The 20,482-nt window shown below is 40.4% G+C and overlaps 2 protein-coding genes and 1 long non-coding RNA gene across 10 annotated transcripts in view; 2 read left to right on the top strand and 1 right to left on the bottom strand.

The window, feature by feature from the left end:
* LOC138945621 (WD repeat-containing protein 44-like) overlaps window positions 1-11,615 on the bottom strand; it is a 34,343-nt gene extending 22,728 nt beyond the window's left edge. Inside the window, exons 1-4 of the mRNA XM_070317087.1 lie at window positions 11,492-11,615; window positions 8,514-8,565; window positions 7,270-7,337; window positions 422-500 (exon numbers count right to left, since the gene is read on the bottom strand). Of these exons, the coding sequence (XP_070173188.1) occupies window positions 422-500; window positions 7,270-7,337; window positions 8,514-8,565; window positions 11,492-11,553 (261 nt within the window). The 5' untranslated portion in view covers window positions 11,554-11,615. The remainder of the gene's footprint in view (window positions 1-421; window positions 501-7,269; window positions 7,338-8,513; window positions 8,566-11,491) is intronic.
* On the top strand, window positions 2,098-4,054 carry LOC138945622 (uncharacterized). Its single transcript, XR_011449053.1, has 2 exons — window positions 2,098-2,183; window positions 3,302-4,054. It is a non-coding gene; the product is annotated as an uncharacterized lncRNA (long non-coding RNA).
* A 184-nt stretch (window positions 11,616-11,799) lies between the features above and the next one.
* LOC138945619 (RNA-binding protein FXR1-like) overlaps window positions 11,800-20,482 on the top strand; it is a 41,554-nt gene continuing 32,871 nt past the window's right edge. For all 8 annotated transcript variants that reach the window (XM_070317083.1, XM_070317086.1, XM_070317082.1 and 5 more), the window contains exons 1-4: window positions 11,800-11,859; window positions 14,372-14,424; window positions 14,815-14,911; window positions 19,963-20,117. In XM_070317083.1, coding sequence (XP_070173184.1) covers window positions 11,809-11,859; window positions 14,372-14,424; window positions 14,815-14,911; window positions 19,963-20,117 — 356 coding nt within the window. In that variant the 5' untranslated portion in view covers window positions 11,800-11,808. The remainder of the gene's footprint in view (window positions 11,860-14,371; window positions 14,425-14,814; window positions 14,912-19,962; window positions 20,118-20,482) is intronic.

The following is a 20,482-nucleotide window of genomic DNA, read 5'->3' as shown; positions in this document are numbered from 1 at the left end:
ACTTTGCTTTGAGTTTTCTTTACTTTATTTGTTCTGTTGGGTGGGGAATGTGTTATTTGTTTTGGTATGTGTGTGTGTGTTAGTGTGTGTTAGTGTGTGTTAGTGTGTGTGTGTGTGTGTGTGTGTGTGTGTGTGTGTGTGTGTGTGTGTGTGTGTGTGTGTAACACCCACAACTTCAAAAACTTGTCTATCAGGGAATGAAATCAACACGTGCCACAGGGCAATGCACTAGCCACAATGCGATGACTTTGTCACATTCTTATGGAGAAGTTTCCCTCAATCAGGGATATTTTTCTTCACTCCTGTAAGCTTTTTTTGTTATATAATGATATGCAAACTCCTTGTGACTAGAGCATGCTGGGTAAACACACACACACATACACACACACAGATTGAGAGAGACAGAGAGAAAGAAGCCTACCTTCTGCTTTTCGTCCTCCTGTTTCTTTCTGTAAAGGTCTGCCAGTCTCTTTTCCAGCTCATAGTCTTCACGTCTTCGCCTGCGCAACATGGAAACAATACACAACCTCTAAAAAAATTGTTAATGTTATTTTAATTTAGCTGCAGCAATCATTCATCTCACATGATGTATACTAACGGTTGAAATGTCCTCACACGACATCATCACAAATAAAACATGCTGAAAATGCATTTCCCATGTTTCGCTTTTTCTTGTCAGGGACAGAGCGATAGATATAGAATCAACATCAGACAGAAGGAAATGACTTAAAGGCGGCCATACTCGTAGCGTTCATTAATTAATTCAGACTGTTTACATGTGCCAATAATGTTATAAAACTGTACCTAAGGGGATATAATAACGATTGGCTGTAGCTTTCGAACACAGAAAAAATTATTTCAGTATTGCAAAGTGGTGTTGATAGTGTCGAATGTAAACAGAACAGTCTCAAACGTCATCTTTGGTTTACGAAACGTCACGAAGTGACGTCAACGGTCTAAAAATAGCCCAAGTCATGGAGAACTGTTGCTAAACAATGCAATAAAGAATTAATTATTTCTCGTAATTGGTAAGGACTTCAAACCTAAAACTTTGAAGGAAGCTTCATTTATACATCCCCGCAACGATGGGAAAAGCCCTGGAAGTAATTAAACTAATTAAATAGGACTATGTCAGCCTTTAATGGTACATGTGACACTTGGTTAATGAAAAGAGCTGCAATGCAGTGCAGCACTACTCTTTTTTTCTGCATGTGTGTGTTCGGGTCTTCCAAGCCCCGAGACGTTTGCTACGAACTTGTGATCTTTATCGTGCATACAGGGGTGTACAGACACTGAGGGAAGTCTGCACACAGCTGACTCAGAAATTGTGTGTAAATCCCCCACAGAACCGAGAGTCCAATCCATATCATATTGGAACTGGTATCAATTCAAGCCAGCACGCTAACACCTGAGTTATTTTCCCGCTCACACAACAGTATTTACAGGGGGGAAAACACAGAATGAGTTGTTTTATGAGTCTCTTTTTAGGTAGCGGCAGTAACGCTAGTCCCATGCGGGAAAGCGAGATCTGTGCTGAAAATAACACGTTTTCAATTTCCGACAGCTTTCAATATATGGCATATTATTGAAAATGGAAACTACAGAAATGAAGTTGGATTCTTTGTCTTTTACCCCATGCCATTTGTTTGCAAAATGTGCTTGGATTGAATGCGTGTGCGTGAATCACAAATACTCTCTCCGGATTTTCGGACAGCCGTGACGCGACCGCCATTACTACTTGCTCTTCAACTTTTTGTGGTGTTTCCCTTTCGGCGTTGTATTTTCTAAAAACAGTTTCATTCAACGATCGGAAACCAGTGTCGACTGCTAAAGAAAGAGTCCCTTTTCTTTCTAGGGGGGGTATTTTTTAGATTAAATCGATGGTGGATTTTAGACATGGACAATAAAAAATTGCCCAACTTTAACCTTTCGTAACTTAAAAACAACTCAAACGATCGTAGTCGTAAAAGATGCGCTAGAAAGTCCGATTTCTTGTGAATCCTCCAAATATGGAAGTTTCCGTTTAAGATTCATGCGCGCGAAGCGCGAGCCAATCAAAACCGAGGACCTGCAAAACCGGTAAAATCCGTTGCGTTGATCGCGAGTCATGGCGGAGTATTCAAGCGAAGCGATGGTGACGCACGCTTCGAGACAATTTGTGGAAGAAATCAAACCCATCCTTGGTAAGTGTTGATGTTTTTCTGTTCATTTAGTGTTTAGAAGTTGATCTGTCGAACCATTCTGCTGAATTTAGCGTTTTGAGTGCGTAGTTTTCATTTTGATGATAGTAGTTTGTGCTGGGTCATTTTGTATTGGGTGTTGAAATGGGGGTACTCGATAAACGACCTAAGTTATTTTTTGCCTTTCGCCGTACATGTGATATATTTGTTTCAAACTAATCTTGAATTATTACTCCGATGGTTTTTGTTTCTCAGTTGTTGTTTTCTTGAGGATTAAATTAGGATTAAAAGGAATAATTGTTCCTTTGCTGAAACCGGAAGTGCAAGACTAGGCATAGCAACGAGTAGCGTAGCTTACACTGACCCTTGCGCATCTCCATTCCTTCTTCCTTTCCCCCCCAGTTAATCAGAGTTTATGGTCCATCACCTCCTTCCACCCCTCCCTCTCCTCACATTGAGTTTCTCTGCCTCCTTGACAGTGAGGTTGAAGTCATAGGACTCCCTCTCTCTCTCTTGGTCGCGCGCGTGTGTGTGCGTGTGTTAGTCAGTGTGTGTGTGTGTGTGTGCGATGGTGTGTGTGTGTTTGTGCGTGTGTACGTGCGTGTGTGTGCGTGCGTGTCATGGATATGGGTGTATGTACGTCTCTCTCTCTCTCTCTCTCTCTCTCTCTCTCTCTCTCTCTCTGTCTCTCTCTCGCGCTCGCTCGCTCCCTCTCTCAGACTACACTGCTTTTGAGAACTGCTCAATGAGTAGATCTCGGGTTGAGAACTGCTCAATGAGTAGATCTCGGGTTTTAAAATAACAATGCTCGGACTGTGTCGTCTGAAAACTGCTCAGTTGAGAACTGCACAATGAGTAGATCTCGGGTTTTAAAATAACAACTCTCTCTCTCTCTCTCTCATCTCTCTCTCTAAAAAATGTCAGTGAATCTTGAATCTCTCCCACAAATCAAACATCTGAAAGCATAAGCTCTAAGCATAACACCCGCCCACCCCTGCCGGTAATTTCGTCACGGGTGACGAATCTACCGCGTGACGAACTTACTGGTAGCCTTCATGGTTTCAGTACAAAATTATTATGAACATAGTATTACATTTTTGTTTTGTTTGTGTGTGTTACAGATGATGCTCACTTCCAGCAAATGAAGTCTGCTTTCACAGCAACTGGAAGAGGTCAACCACCCAAACTTCAGCTGGTACCACTGACCAACAAGCTATTGTTGCAGCTGGTACCACTGACCAACAAGCTATTGTTGCAGCTGGATCTGCTTCGGTTGGAAACAGGGAGGGATTGGAGTGACCTGGTTTCATTTCTCCCCAAAGTGTTCGACGTGAACTTGCTGCAAGGACTTGAAATCAAGGCAGAAATTGAGGGAACAGTGAAAGAAGCAACAAAGCTGGGGAATAAGACTGGATTAGAACTAGAAGCATTTTTGGATGTCGACGCAGGGCGTTGCATCATGGGCCGGAATGTTGGGGTTCATTTGCTGAAACATAGGATCACAAGAAACCACCTGCTGAATCCGGACCTTCTGGAAGACCTTGACCGTCCATCAGAACTTGTGAATGGCATGGTGCTCGATCTGATATCGTTCCACAAAAAGGAGAACCTATCGCTGACTTCTGCCAGATTCCTGCATCGGTTGTTTTTGGACACAACATTGTGCTTGCACCATTTTCTTCTTCTGGCAGAACATTCACAGTCGAATCTCCAGCAAACCTGCCTGCCATGTACACCTGTTTCAAGCAGTACTTGACTGACAACTTTGTTTGACTGACTTTGAAGAAGGGGTATATATGCATTTGACTGTCACTTCTCATCCGACTGTGCACTTTGCAAGAATTTAGTTTTCTCCAGAGAACTGTGAACAATGTTAATAAATTTATCCCACATACGTGAGAGAGATACCCGTGAGATAAAAATCGTTCAAATCACACGTGTGTATATCATGTAAATGAGGTCAACCGGAAGGTCAAGCTCTGTAAATTAGTACAGGGCCGGACTACCGGGGGGGTTATGGGGGTTGCGCAACCCCCCCCCCCCTAGCCTAAACATGTACCTTACTTATTTAATTTTTTTTTTATTATTGCTTATTTTATGCCGTTTCATGCAAGGAGCGACCATTTTCCTATCTCAGAATATGACCTACCCATCAGCTTCAGGGGGCTTTGCCCCCTGACCCCCACAACGAGGGGGGAGGGGGGGTTCTAGGGTTTCCGGACCCCCCCACCCCGAGCCAAAAAATAAAAATATTGAATGAGGCATGCATTTCTTTATTTTACATTGAGTTTCAATTTTTGGGGTATTAATCAGTGACAAAATCTGCTGCCTGAAACTGGTAATGATCATCCTCAGAATGCACCAGATTGCACCATTTTGCATCCTTTTTTTCAAAATTTTCCGGGGGGGGCATGCCCCCGGACCCCCCTAGCAAGCTAGGCGCTTTGCGCCGTCGGCTCGGCGCTTCGCGCCTTCACACCCATATCTTCACAATATACTTTTGAAAAAAACCACCCATAAAATGAGCTGATCCGCCCCTGCCGCCAGGGGGGACATCCCCCTGGGCCACCACTGGCAACCCCCCCCCCCCTCCTCTTCGCCTAGTCCGGCCCTGTAGTAGTACATGGGATCAACCGGAAGGTCAAGCTAATCCTATGGAGGAAGGATATGCTTTGCTGTTGTTGTTCCTTTTGGTTTCTTTTATCCTGTGGCCACTGCTTTTCTTTTTATCTGGTATATTTTGAAGTGATGGGTTTGATTTCTTCCACAAATTGTCTCGAAGCGTGGGTCACCATCGCTTCGCTTGAATGCTCCGCCATGACTCGCGATCAATGCAACGGATTTTACCGGTTTTGCAGGTACTCGGTTTTGACTGTTCGAATATTAAACTTAACAGTGTTAACAAAGGCGAACTACTTTGTCCTAGTTTGAGAGTGTGTGTCATGGCGGAGGAATGAATGTCAAATTGAGTAAAGTGGTTTGAAGTTCTAAAGCGGGTTGATCCAAAGGCAATATCGCTGTCGGTGACTTTTAGTTAGATCTGGCACAGAAGTATATAATGTAGGATAAACAGAATACTACATGGCTTGTTGTGTCGTACCAGATTTACACTCGTTGCTTTTTCAAATAGTAAACAGCTCGCTTTCGCAGTTCACTATTTAAACAAGAAGGGCAAAGCCCATACGACTCACATCCTTGACCTTTACATGACCTTGACCTTCAGGGTCAAGGTCAAATAACTAAACCTAGCAATGACATCATACACTAAGAACTGCTTTACACATTTTTCCTACCAAAATACATGTGACCTTGACCCAAGGTCAAGGTCATCCAAGGTCATGCAACACAAAGCTGTTAATTCAAGACATAGGAAGTACAAATGTGTCTCTTGATGAAAGCATAACATGTGCACCACATAATTTTTAAGTTTGAAACAGTTATCTTCCATAGTTCAGGGTCAAGGTCACTTCAAAATATGTATACAATCCAACTTTAAAGGACCCTTGCGACCTTGACCTTGAAGCAAGGTCAACCAAACTGGTGTCCAAAGATAGGGCTTACATTGCCCTGTATAGCATACATAGCTAAGGTTGCCATTCTCGATAACTTCAGAAGAAAATGTGAAAAATGGTTGTTTTTAAGACAACAATTACGGCCCCTGTGACCTTGAACTTGAAGTGAGGTCAAGTTGCCGCACATGTTTTTTGAGATCTTGTAACCATACACCATAAGGCCGCATCAGGTGTTGATAGACTTAATAGTGTCCAAGAAATATCCAACGTTAAAGTTTTCCGGACGGACGCCGGGACGGACGGGCGGACGACTCGGGTGAGTACATAGACTCACTTTTGCTTCGCATGTGAGTCAAAAAACAACTCGTGTAAATCTGGTACGACACAGCAAGCCATGTAGTATTCTCTATATCTTACTTCAATCAATCAATCAATATGAGGCTTATATCGCGCATATTCCGTGGGTACAGTTCTAAGCGCAGGGATTTATATATATTTTTTTTTATGCAATTTATATCGCGCACATATTCAAGGCGCAGGGATAACAGTGACATTTTTATCTATGCCTATACAATTTTGCCAGGAAAGACCCTTTTGTCAATCGTGGGATCTTTAACGTGCACACCCCAATGCAGTGTACTTGATTGAACACATATTTGTGAAGATAACATTGTAATCAATCTACACACCAAAAATCATGGCTGTATTTTCAGTAGTTTCTGAAATATTTCAATCTGAAATGTGCTATCCCCCTCTGGGGGGGGTTTGTCCACTCTTGGGGGATTATTTTCAACATTACACTGAATTTTACTGATGTCTGTAAAGATTACACTGTAATCTATCTACACGCCAAAATTTTTCGTTGTATCTTAAATAGTTTCTTAATTATTGGCCTTGAAGTGCGAAAAACTGTAATTTTCCTGTTTTTCCGCTTGACAAATTGAGGTTTTTGACATTTTTGAGGCTCTTATACTCCAAAAGCATTGAACTAAGCTGTCTGAAAAAAAATAGGCATGTTCTACACACATTTGTTTGGGATATGTGAAAGTTTCAGACAGCTGCTATACATATTGTGTGAATTGTGATGACCCAAAGTTGCCCTCCCGTGCAATTTTGCGATGGTTTTAATTGTGTTTTTCGTGAAGTTTGCATGCTTGCTGACAGAAGCCATATGAGATTAGAGGGCTAGAACTATGTGTTTTTTCTATTCTTGGTTGCTGATAACAGATCCTGAAAAGTTGAAAGGGCTGAGGATAACTATGTGGTACCCACATGCTGCTGAAGTTGCCCTATTTTACAGTTTTAAGCAGAGTCGCGACAGCGTATGTACTAAAATATCAAAATCTCAGGAACTAATAAAGGTATCCACTTACTTTTTTGTGTGTTTTGCTTGTACTTTATTTTTCTTTCAAGACATCACAAAACATTCACTCTCACTTTAAAACCAAGTTTTGACTGCCGCTACCTACTCTTATACATATAATGAATAATACCATGGGAAAGCAATAACTACACAATAATTTCAAATTGCCTTGAAAGTGCATGGACTTGCAATATTTCAGCCCAAAACAACGAACCTTTCCTCTGCTCTTCTCTTTAGTTCCAGGAGCTGCTTTTCTTCTTCTTCCAAATCCATTGAATCGGACTGCAAATACATTCAATCAAAAATCAAAAATCATTACAATCGGCAGTCCAAGCATGCAATTACTGATTATTATCATTTCTTGTACTGACTATCAAAACACAAAACAAAACAAAAACAATAACAATCGCAAGAAAGGCTTTGTGAGTCTCATTTTCAAAAATGATCAGTGCACATTGTTTACACTAAAGAGACTAATATTGGGGTTATATATATGGTTAATAAGATTCATTCCCATACCATTGATACCGGTAAGATTTGAATTACATTCAAAAGTTGGTTTGACAAATTTCATGTATCTTTCAGTAAGTTTCACAGTATTTCCCTTCAGAATGTCATGAAAACCACAGAAATGGTCCTCATTTTATTGTGTATTTTGTACACTTCTGTACGTTACTGGTTCATGATGAACAGCGGAACTGCAAAAAGTTTTCAAACTAACTTTTGATCTTTCAGTTTCAGCAATGAACATTAAACAGCCTCTTGTTCTGGAGATTTGTGTGTTTGAAAAAGCACTTCCGCTGACTACTGATAATACTAATTAATAATAGAATGAGAAGTTAATCATGACTAATTTACTTGAAATAAATCTCTCAACTGCTATTAAAGGTCCTTGTCTACATTTTTATACCAAAATCGCCATTTGACCATTAAAATGCAGAGTCTATTATCTACAAATATCAACAATACACCCCCTTTCAATCAGAAAAGACAAAGCCAGTGTAGCCGTTTGAAAATTCATTGTAGTATTCCAGCGTAGTACTCATAGTAGGATATCCTTATTTGGAAAATGCCAAGCGCAAAACTCCTCTCAAATCCCGTGCATTTCGTGCGTTTAAAAAAAGCGTGGACAGCGCTCCAGTGTCAAACTGTTGCTGCACTTGTTTGGGCGTGGCTATAAGCATAGTGACTTGAATTTGATTGGTCAGTATTTTTAGGCAAAGCACATGTTCTCAGCAAACAGAAAACAAAATATTGGAAGCGTGAGTCACGCTACCCAAAAATAAAATCTTTTTTTACATATATTTTTTTTTCTATAACTTTTTTCCCCATGGTTCATTCATCATCTGACATAACTTTTTAGCGAAATCTAACCATAAGATTATTGAAAAAAAGCAAAAATGTAGACGACCACCTTTAAACTGACTTCGAACTAAAAAGAAGAAGAATATGACTCACAGGCATGCCAGAAGTCGCCCCTGCCGGAGTTCTCTGGCTTTGCACAAAGGACCTGTCAACAACAACAAAAATAAACATAAAATTTACAGAAATCACACTGACACACATATTTTGCATATACTTGATACAATATTTGAAAAAAAAATTGCGTACACTTTTTTTTCATTTTGACATGTATAGGATATAATTCAAAAATAATGTGCCTCTTTTTTCTCCAATGCTTATCCTGCATAGAAAAAAATGCATAACCTTGGCTATCATCAGGCATAACATTAACAAATACTTACCTGCTGTTCTTTGATTATGAAAACAACTCTTTCACAAAAAATTGTTCTGACGTACAAAACTCAGTACGCAAAAAATTGCTCAGTGACTTTTCCACCCTTCATTGCGTATTCCTTATACTCATTTTTGTTTAACCAGCGCGAACCCTGACAATATATAAACTATTCAATCTGAAACAGACTAAAACTCACATGTTGATCATCACAAAGACATAGCCTAGAAACACACTGACAGTGTGACACCTTGTGAATTTGAATGCGAGTCTGACTACAGTCAACAGTCAAATCGTGACTGCGAGTCTGACTACAGTCAACAGTCAAATCGTGACTAAAACCCACAATTGACACTGTTTATGATGCTCCCATATTTTCCTCAAACAGCGAGTATCATTAACGTTCTCTAACTTTAGCACAGAATGACACGTTTGGAGCAGGGCTAAAGGTTGAAGATCAAAAGCTTTGAGAGGAAGCTAGTTAGAATTATAGAAAGCAATTTAAGTTCTAACTCTAACACAGCAACTGCTATAATTCAGTGACCTTTTCAACTTCCTTAAACTGCACTAGATTCAAAAACAGTCCACGCTTTGTTTAAGTTGCTGCATCAGTGCATGCATTGAATTGGAATAAAAACTTCCACTTGAGGAAATACTTGTTGCCAAATTTATGGGGAAATCCTGCCCGGAAGTGAAACATAACATCGATCTGTGGTGAGAATGGTCGAATGATATTGTGCATTAACATTAACACTAACACTGGTTATAACTTGCTGTGGAAGAGTTACAAGTGCTACTTTGAGTTTGAAACAGTGAGGCAAAAATATGCTGCTGATCAGTTGAGACCAGTGACTGGTTGACTCTCCTTTGAACTCCAACTCCAAGAAACAGAAATAATTCCATCAGTTTTTATCAAGGGGAATTAGTTCTTGAAAAACTAACAGGAAAGAGCAAAAATGTGCACTTCAAAAGTAGGGCAGATTTTAGTTTGACACATGTGTCATATATATATATAATATAGCAACTTGATTGTTCTTCAGGAGCATATATATATATATATAAATTCTGCATAGAAATGAAATCGTTTGATAGTGTTAGTAAGAAGTGTATGAAGAGAATTTGTTCAAAAGTGTATGAACCTGCCCTACATTTCTTTGCAAGAGCACTCTCGGTAGTCACTTTCTGTGCTTAGGAAACGACATGCTTTTGTGCGAACGGGTTCAAGATGGCGTACAAATGTCAGCCAATGAGCAATGCGATTGAGTTTGACAGACGAAACATATATGGCATTGATTACAAGCGAAGAAATTTTTGATGACATCGTCGTAGAATACAATTACAATCGTTTTAGGTAATATTTAAAGTCAAAGTTTTCTTCAAAAAGATCTAGAGTTAAAATGCTTTTTCATCATCCCATAATTTGTGCAATTCATGCGCTATAATCATCGTATTAAAGAAAGTATCGCCGTTGAAATAAAACCCAAACACTTTGGCCGCCATTTTTGTTGTCCTCCGCACCAGCTTTTTAGATGCCGCAGACGGCAGAGGCGCTAACAGCGCTCTCAGTCTCTTCGGGCGAAGAGTTTCTAAGGCACGGCAGTAAAACGTTCTGGGACTATGACGGGCGCAGTGGCGTGGTGGTAAGACGTCGGCCTCCTAATCGGGAGGTCGTGAGTTCGAATCCCGGTCGCTGCCGCCTGGTGGGTTAAGAGTGGAGATTTTTCCGATCTCCCAGGTCAACTTATGTGCAGACCTGCTAGTGACTTAACCCCCTTCGTGTGTACACGCAAGCACAAGACCAAGTGCGCACGGAAAAGATCCTGTAATCCATGTCAGAGTTCGGTGGGTTATGGAGCATAGTGTGGGGAACCCAAATGGGCAAACGAGCTCACACGTAACCAGAAAATTCTGGGACGCTGAAGAAGAAGAAGAAGTTCTGGGACGTCTTACGCTGCGAAACGGCTTGCAGCTATGATTAGTTATAGAGCTTTTAAAACTGGCCTTGAAATTGACAATGACAATTTAATTTTAAACACTTGTTCTCAAAGTTTTGCTTTCAGTTTAGCCCTTACTTTGAGAGGAGAAAAGTCATTGATGCCAGGAGACTGGTTGTGCGTAACTTGCATTATTTATAGTGTTCTCATTTACTCAAATTGCTGGTGTTGTTTATATTTTGTACGCTTACGAAGTTACTTTCCTATGCTTCTAAAACTTAGCCCAAATGAACACTTTCTTACAAGTCATCTTATAGGTTCACTATCACAGTTTATACATGGAAAGGAATCTGTATACAATACACTCGAAGTCGAAGCACAGGTGGAAGGTATCGTCCACTGGACTACGTCTTTCTGTGATAGTAGTAGTCCAGTGGACGATACCTTCCGCCTGTGGTCGAAGCCTGTAGCACGGATCGTCCATTGTAGTTGTACATTTTCTTTATATGGCACCTTTTCTACTCTCAAGTCTCAAGTGCAAAGGGAAAACATCTGACTGCAAATGGAGCTTCTTTGTCTTCGAAGAAGTTGCATAGTAATCTAAGGCACCCAGAGTCGTCTGACTGTCCGTGTGACGAATCTGAACTCATCTGACCTGACTGTTCAAAGTTAGGTTCAAGAGAAAAAGCCTACTCCTCGCATTTACAGATGAGGTTCACAGCACAGGTCTTACACAGGCAAGAAATCTCAAAACAAAATATTCTCACGTAGATGGGGTTTTGTCCTCGGCATCATAGAACTGGTCTTCGACGTCACTACAGGAAGACATTGTCACAAAATGATTTGTTCTGTAGCAGAATTAAAATCTGGACGAATGCGCCGCCATGTTTGTTTACCCTAAATCACATGCATGAGACCGCACGTTTTTTGACAGAAGAATAATGAATATGCACCTAAATGGTTTATTCTTTGATATGGATGTGTAGACCTATCATGAATGCTATCATTTTTGTGACAGAAAATAAATAGTTGCATGATAATATTTTGATTGTAAGAATTTCCCGGCAGTCTCTCATCATCCAAAATGGAGGACCTTTCGGTTGAGGTCTGCGGGAACAACGGCGCTTATTATAAGGTCACAACTTTTATCTTGCATGCTTTCATGTTATGCACGTTATGCTTGTTTTCCTTAAAATCTCAAGCCATCAATGCATCGTTTTAAGGGACCAGTGTGTTTACAAAAGCATGTTATTATGAATGGCGCATTGCGGCATCGGCGTGATGCCACCATAAATGACGTCGGCAGGATTCACGCTTGAAGTCTTTGAGGCTTCCTGACAAATTTTTCAGACTTCTTGTTCCAAGAATGGATCAGTTCTTGCCCGTGCTCACATGTTAATCACCCAGCTATGCCCGAATGACACCTTTACAGGACGTCTTTAGCCGGTTTATTTGACGTGCAAAACTATCCCGTATCCGTCTAACCAAACGTCTTTTGCTCCTTATAAGGAAAAAACAGGTCATGTTGTTATGGAATGGTGTAAATGGTTGATTCTGTAACTTTTTTGGGTAATACTTTCACGACTGAGATTAAATTTTGTCATTGCTGGAAATGCCAGAATCATTCTTTTTAGTCTTGTCGAATCATTTTCTAGCAGGAATTCTCATTCTCAAATGTCATTGTCAGCTAGACTCAGAAACACAGAGAAGTCTGAAGAGTTGGTACTTGTAGTGCTGCAGGAAAACATGTAAGTTATAACTACAGACAAGGGTATCCATGTTCAGTAATCATCTTGTTAAGCTACCAGTTGGGTTATTATCAATTTAACTGATTTTAAGCAATTTGGATCATACTCATACTCATAGATTTTTATGGCCACCGCAGCAAATATCTTCTGATGTTGTCTGGCGCATAACATCTAAAATTGTCGCATTACAATTCCTTTGAGCGTGTCAAAGGGGGCACTGAGATTATGTATTTCGGAATGAGCAAAGCATAGGCGTGCTTCAAGCCAATTAAACGGATTTTAAGCAGTTCGGATCTTAGAGCCTTTTGGCCACCTCAGCAAACGTCTTCTGAAATATTCGACCCTAAGAAAGATTGAAAGAAGCCTAAACAGTTTTAAGTCTAACCGACATCACTAACTCCTTCTGTATGATTCTATATGGCACTACTCTAACCACCGTCAAGGCAGTTTTAAATAAACAAGGACGGTACTGGTATTTGGAATGTCTCACCTCCTTTTTTGCCCCGCATGGGTCTTGCTAAGGATTACAGAAACTTAAAGTTAATGAAAATGTACATGTAGTGTATTGAGTTAAATATATTTAATTAGATTAAAATGAAAACAAAGTTACTGTGGACATTTCAAAATAGTCTCCTGTGTCGATTATTACTTTTTAAACTAAATCTGTTGGTGCTGAATTTTTGCCCCTGCAGGAGACTTGATCAGCACATGAATACTTTTTTGGTCTGACGTATTGGTCTGGTTGAATTTACCCTATGCTCGTAAGAGGCGACTAACGGATTCTGTTTCTCCTTTTACCCTTGTTAAGTGTTTCTTGTATAGAATATAGTCAATGTTTGTAAAGATTTTAGTCAAGCAGTATGTAAGAAATGTGAAGTCCTTTGTACTGGAAACTTGCATTCTCCCAGTAAGGTAATATATTGTACTATGTTGCAAGCCCCTGGAGCAATTTTTTGATTAGTGCTTTTGTGAACAAGAAACAATTAACAAGTGGCTCTATCCCATCTCCCCCCCTTTCCCCGTCGCGATATAACCTTCGTGGTTGAAAACGACGTAAAACACCAAATAAAGAAAGAAGAATTGTCCTAGTATGGGACCAAGTCAATTTTGTGGGGGGGTAGTTGTTTGTTCCTTGACTTGCAGTTAACAGGCTACAACTGAGCACGCGGGAGTACCATGAATCAAGCTAAGCTTTACCTGAGATTCAAGAAAATATATCTTGACAACATGCCTGCACTCTGCAGGAATCGGTTTACTAGTGCGCCTTTCGCTATTGGCGCATAAAATCTGAAATTGTCCTATTACCATTCCCTGGAGCGCGTCAAAAGGCGCATTAAGATTACGTGATTTGTAATGAGCTAAGCATAGGCGTGCACCAAGCCAAGTTTGTGTAACGCCCTTTGATTTGCTGTAAAATATGTAGTGCATGTGTAGTGTACTGCTTGACTCCGAAAACCTCCAAAAACCCGGGAAAACCCCATCTAAAATTACTAAATCTAACTTCAAATTGAAGTTTTTGACATGTGATTTCAAAAATAACTGGCAACGTTGTATGGGTTTTGGGAGAGTGACCTTTTCTTGCAAAACCTCCGACAAACAAAGGAGGGACCAATCACTAGTGAGAGGTGTGTCGAAAACATGTGCTCAAGTTGACATGTTTCCGACAGATCCCTCACTTGTGATTGGTCCATCCTTTGTTTGTCAGGGGTTTTGCAAGAAAAGGGCACTCTTCCACAAAACCTACAAACCCGAAAAAGTTATTTTGGGCTTGTAAAATGGTGGGTTCATTTATATTTTGTAAAAACTAGAACTTTATATTTTGCAGGTTCTCATGGCTAAGATAACTAATGCCAGTTACTCTTGTTTAACCGTGTTTTTTTTGTGGTTTTTGTTTTTCAGGCATTCTTAAAAAGCATTGGTGCAACTGAAGCCTCTGTTGAATTTGAAAACAAGTAAGTTGTTTACATGAAAACTGGTATGTCTGTGTTAAAGAGAAAATGTACCTGTGCACATTTCAATGTGTCTGATTTTTGTGCTGTCTGTTCCATGATTAGTTTTGAGCTTTATTCAGCAAAGCATTGTGTTAGTGTTACATTCTTATAACAATTACATTGACAATACATGGTTTGTATTTAAATTTAAAATACTGGCTTTTTTGTAAGAAATGGCAGTCAACAGTTTGCTGTTAATCAGAAACCGGAATAGGGACATCTGAATTGACATTGTTACCGGATCCATTTGCAAATTTGATGAACCTCCCAAGTATTTGAACCTGGGCTATATTTCCATTTTGGTTTTTATTGAAGTCATGAAAGTTATTGAAACTTTGACTTGTGTTTCAGCTGGCAACCAGAGAAGCATGTTCCACTTACTTCTGTGCGACTGCCACCCAAGGATTCCACAGCGAAGCCTGACTTCAGGGAGAATGAGAAAGTGGAGGTGGGTGTTCACACATACTCCCCGCACACTGTAATGTGAGGTCCAGACCTGGGAACCAATACGATTTTGTACGCTTAATTGCTAAAATACGATTAGTACGGTCGTTGAAATAAAATACGATGAAAAAAGTTCCTAGACTACTTTTCTTCACAAGCGCATCCCGAAGTCGACCCACAGGGTTCGTACAGAGTCCTTGAACCCTGGAAAACTCCTTGAAAATTGGAAAACCTTTTCCAGGCCTTGAAAAGTGCTTGAAAATAGAGTTTTGTTAAATAGTCATTGAAAAGTACTTGATATTTGAGTTGTTCTTTGCTATTGGTGACCAAACAGTGGAAACTTACTGAAATTTTCAAAATGCAGCTACAACCTGGAAAATACTATTCCTGTCAAGTGGAGCCCTTGTATTATTTGAGTCTAAAAAGAAAATGTCAGGAACTTTTATGGTTCGGACAAAAAAGCAGACTGACTGGTGGGGGTCACAATGGAGTAACCTGCAGTACTTTGTGACACCAAATTTACACAGCATATCTATAAACTAATTCTGTGAAACAATTTGAGTAAACTCCATGACAACAGAGTGTTTGCTGTTAGTTTGTCATGTATTGAAGAATTTTTGATGTACAGTTTAGTGTTGTTAGGTTCAGTAATTTTGTGACACCGTTTGCAGGTTACCTTGTAGTTTGATCTTTTTGTGGCAACACAACTGCTTACAGCAGGGCAGGGATATTTTGGTCAGTGATTGTTTAAAAGGGTGTAACTTGGAATACCTACAGATTATTAGAATCAAATGCAAACTACTGCTCAAATGTATCAAAACAGAAAGAGGTAACCTGCAAATCACGCGACACCAAATTGCCAATACTTGTGCATGTATTACGCTGTACTGGTGCAATCAATCAAATTATGCTACAAATGAATGTTATAAAGGAGACAATACCAACACAAACAGTTCTGCAACTGTATTGCCAAAAAACAGCGAAGAGTGCCACCTAAACTTCGCAGAACTATTATCTGTGGTCACCTGCGTACGAATGAAACCATTCGAGAATGGCCGGTCGCTGCATAGCTCCCGATAATTTTTAAGTCCTGTGCTCTAAAATAACCATACTATCAACTTTAACATCAATAATTTTACGAAGTAAGCATTAAGGAAACTTGTGCAACTTACCTGCACTTTCAGTTTTCGCAAAATCAATGCGATACGGTTGATTTTCAGGACGAAACCGCGGTGGCACAGAGACATTTCGCGTGAAAGTAACCTGCGAACAGAGTTACCTCGCTTCTGTGACACGTCATCAATTTTGCCGTACACAAACTTTTCTATGTAGTACACAAAGCTCGGGACATCATCACTATTTGTGTGTTTACCCTGCCGTCTTCCGGACTGAGGCCGCACGAGAACAATCCATGCTCAACTGCGCGAGCGAAGAAATGAAAATCGGGGTAACCTGGCGAACATTTGTGACGGCAGATACGAAAGTCACCGTTGCGAGGTACACGGATGTATATTCACGCGACCAAATATCTTCATCTATCGATAATGATGCCATGATTTGAAAATAAAAATGTGTGTTTGCCTTCCTGGCGCTCAGGCCGGCAAATTGTCTTTCTTCAGTGGATCGGATTTGTGACGCCGCGCATTCGAAGGTTACCAGTTTTTTATCGGACGCAGCACGCGAGCAGGAGAGGGTCAGTTGTCCAAATAAGATTTTGTGCAGTTTAATCCAAGTATAAGTTATCGTTGAATGATAACAGTTATCCTTTCTAGAGCAGCTGTCGGTTTGAAATGTGTTGTGAACATGGCAGGGGTCTGTCATTCCACGTTTTGGCCGCCATTTTGTGAACAAAAAACGAAAACAAGCAGGAATAAGTGCTACTTCTGTCATATTATTTTCCTTCATGGTGATTTTGTTGATACTGCTACATCAGTAGAATGCAGTAATTATCTTATTTTGTCACCATCATTCCCCGTAATTTAAAAAATTGATTTTACTTGATGTCACCCACCGCAGTCACCATTAGCGAAGAACAACTCATTTCCAAATTGTTGCCTATACATTTCGTCAGCAGCTTGTCTTATTTAAAAAAAAATGTAACCCCCTTTTTTTTCGTCAAATACAGTACACACATTTTGGGAGAATAAAAGATCGAGTGAAAACGAAAGCAGACGAACTAACTATTATTAGTCACCCGTAGTTGCTTTCCTTCCCGGAAGTTAGCAAGGGAAACAACTACGGAATGACTAATAGTTTGCAGACGCGGAGAACCGCATTAATTTGGGGAAAATCATGTCCTTGAAAAGCATTTATTTGGTCCTGGAAATGTCCTTGAAAACTCCTTGAATTGTATCAGCTCTGCCCTGCAGGAACCCTGGACCCAGTATTTTGGATGTTCGAACGCTGTGTGGAGCACACTATTTTTTTTTGATATTACGCAAAGTTTCTTTGAGAATACTCCAAGTGCAAAACAGGGGTTCCCAGGTCTTGGAGGCCTCTGCAATAGAAGAACATCTCCAGATAAAAGATACATGTTCTGTTCAGTTAGCAAAATAATGTAACTGAAGTTTTGTGAAAGGACACCTGCAGCGAAGAGAAATTTGTGACTGGTCCAAAGGATGTCCTAATGATCACTGGTAGCGCTGTAGATTACTAATACAGTGTAACCTGCCCGGGCCAACACCTCCAGATTACAACCACCTGCCTACAGTGACAACCCAAAAGGATTCCCGACTGATGTTTTCGTTAAAGGTACTGAACTTGTCAAATCCAGGTGCACGGAGCCCCTGGGGCTTTTAGTCATACCTCAGACAGCTATCCGTTAGAAGAACTACCAAGTTTCATTGACTTGCACCCAAAGAGTCAAGAACTGCAATTTTTTTGAGTCACTTGAGAAAAAGTGACTATGTAATCGGTCAGTGTTAGTCTGTCCGGCCGGCCGGCTGTCCGTAGACACCACCTTAACGTTGGACTTTTCTCGGAAACTATCAAAGCGATCCGGCTCATATTTTGTTTAGTCGTGACCTCCAATGACCTCTACACTTTAACGATGGTTTCGTTGACCTTTGACCTTTTTCAAGGTCACAGGTCAGCGTCAAAGGAAAAATTAGACATTTTATATCTTTGACAAAGTTCATCGGATGTGATTGAAACTTTGTAGGATTATTCTTTACATCAAAGTATTTACATCTGTAGCCTTTTACGAACGTTATCAGAAAAACAAGGGAGATAACTAGCCTTTTCTGTTCGGCAACACACAACTTAACGTTGGGCTTTTCTCGGAAACTATAAAAGTGACCGGGCTCAAATTTTATGTGAACGTGACTCCCAGTGACCTCTACACTTTGACGTCTGCTTTGGTGACCTTTGACCTTTTTCAAGGTCACAGGTATGTCTTGAAGGAAAAAAATTGAAATATCATATCTCTGAAACTATTCATCGGATTTGATTCAAACTTTATAGGATTATTCTTTACATCAAATTATTTACATCTGTATTGTGTTGTGAATAGCAATTTCTTCCTGTCCATCTGATGCCTCATATAATATTCAGAACTGCGAAAGTGACTCGATCGAGCGTTTGCTCTTCTTGTTACGAATTAATTTTGTACTCGGACCTGGCTGGTCTTGGCCTATTTTTGGATCTAAATTTAGATCAGGTAGATCACCACATCATGCACAAAAAGACACGTCCCTAGCAAACTATGTCAGACGTCATCATGAGTTTGTGTAAAACAAAATGGAGGCCGGAATCACTCAAGTTGAATCGAACTCCGACCAAACACCAACGTAGTAACTAGGTTAATTTATGCACTCGCGTGAACAAGAAACTGTCGAGCTTCACAGATGTCGTCGTAGGGTAGTTTTGGGTTTGTTTTACTACCATAGGAGGATTTTTGAACTGTAAATGCACTCAGCTGCAACAAAAACGCAAAACGAAGGCTGTGAGCTGCACTGTGTCTTTAACATTTGATATGGTTCACTTTTTTCATAGCGACCACCTGTCTATAAAGACCACTTTTGGTTGGTCTCTTGGCTGGTCATATAGACAGCTTCTACTGTACAAGTCATTGTCACTTTTGGTTGGTCTCTTGGCTGGTCATATAGACAGCTTCTACTGTACAAGTCATAGTCACTTTTGGTTGGTCTCTTGCCTGGTCATATAGACAGCTTCTACTGTACAAGTCATTGTCACTTTTGGTTGGTCTCTTGGCTGGTCATATAGACAGCTTCTACTGTACAAGTCATTGTCACTTTTGGTTGGTCTCTTGGCTGGTCATATAGACAGCTTCTACTGTACAAGTCATTGTCACTTTTGGTTGGTCTCTTGGCTGGTCATATAGAGAGCTTCTACTGTACAAGTCATTGTCACTCTTGGTTGGTCTCTTGGCTGGTCATATAGACAGCTTCTACTGTACAAGTCATTGTCACTTTTGGTTGGTCTCTTGGCTGGTCATATAGACAGCTTCTACTGTACAAGTCATTGTCACTTTTGGTTGGTCTCTCGGCTGGTCATATAGACAGCTTCTACTGTACAAGTCATTGTCACTTTTGGTTGGTCTCTTGGCTGGTCATATAGACAGCTTCTACTGTACAAGTCATTGTCACTTTGCTGTTTGAGCTTTCTATTTCTAGCTTTGTCTTCTGGAATGACCTTTATTTTTATTGGATTCTAATATTGTGACGGTACAAGTCAGATGCTAAAGACCTTATCGGTATTCCAAGCTCTCGCAAACTTCAAAGCACAGTAAAACATGTGGATCTGCTATTTCGCAAGAGCGGCGAAGGCCCAAGTTCAAAGTTCTGGTGACTTTCGAAGCACCACAAAGAGCATATCTTGCGAGAGCTGCTCAGATACTGTAAAGGTCTATTACTAGTATTAGGAATGTACGAATAGTGCTCTCTTTTCGTCCCAATCCCTTTTGTATTGCAGGTTTAAGGACAAACTTATGATTGTTTCATAGATCTAACTAGGGCAAAGGTCAAACTGAATGTATAATTTATCAATGGCATTTGTATTGCCAGTAATAATGTTATGTCTGGCCTTTGATTGCAGGTTTTGTCCAAGGCTTCGGAAGACGAGGCTTTGGGTTGGTGGCAGGCAAAGATTCGAATGTTGAAGGGAGAGTTTGCAGTGGTCGAGTACATAGGATGGGACAGCTCCTTCACCGACATTCTACCAGTCGACCGGGTGCGCCGGGTCAGCGCAAAGTGAGTCACAAAATGTTTGTGTCTAATTGTTTGGGACGCTCTTCGGGGGAGGTCTGGAAGAACTGAAAGTACTGTCTTGCTAGAGATGAGTAACGATTTCATTGTCATAGTGTTAGATTTGATCAAGTAATTGTGTGTAAAGTTGAGAGTGAGTCAAGAGTTACCTGGAAGTGACCGTTTGGTGTTTTGAAAAGGCATCTGTGTAGTTTTATTATGATCAGGTAAAGTCGCCTTGTTCATGGTTGCCACTCTTCAGGCAAGGTGCCGGAATTCCGGTTTTTGAAAATGTCCACAGCCGGAAATTCCGTGTTTCAATTTTGTTGCGGGGAAAAAAATTCAGAGAAAAAAAATCTCGGTTTGTTTCG

This window comes from Littorina saxatilis, linkage group LG13, assembly GCF_037325665.1.
Source record: "Littorina saxatilis isolate snail1 linkage group LG13, US_GU_Lsax_2.0, whole genome shotgun sequence".
Taxonomy (NCBI): Eukaryota; Metazoa; Mollusca; class Gastropoda; order Littorinimorpha; family Littorinidae; genus Littorina; species Littorina saxatilis.
The sequence above is the reverse complement of the archived record's forward strand: the minus strand, read 5'-3'. Positions and strand labels throughout refer to the sequence as shown.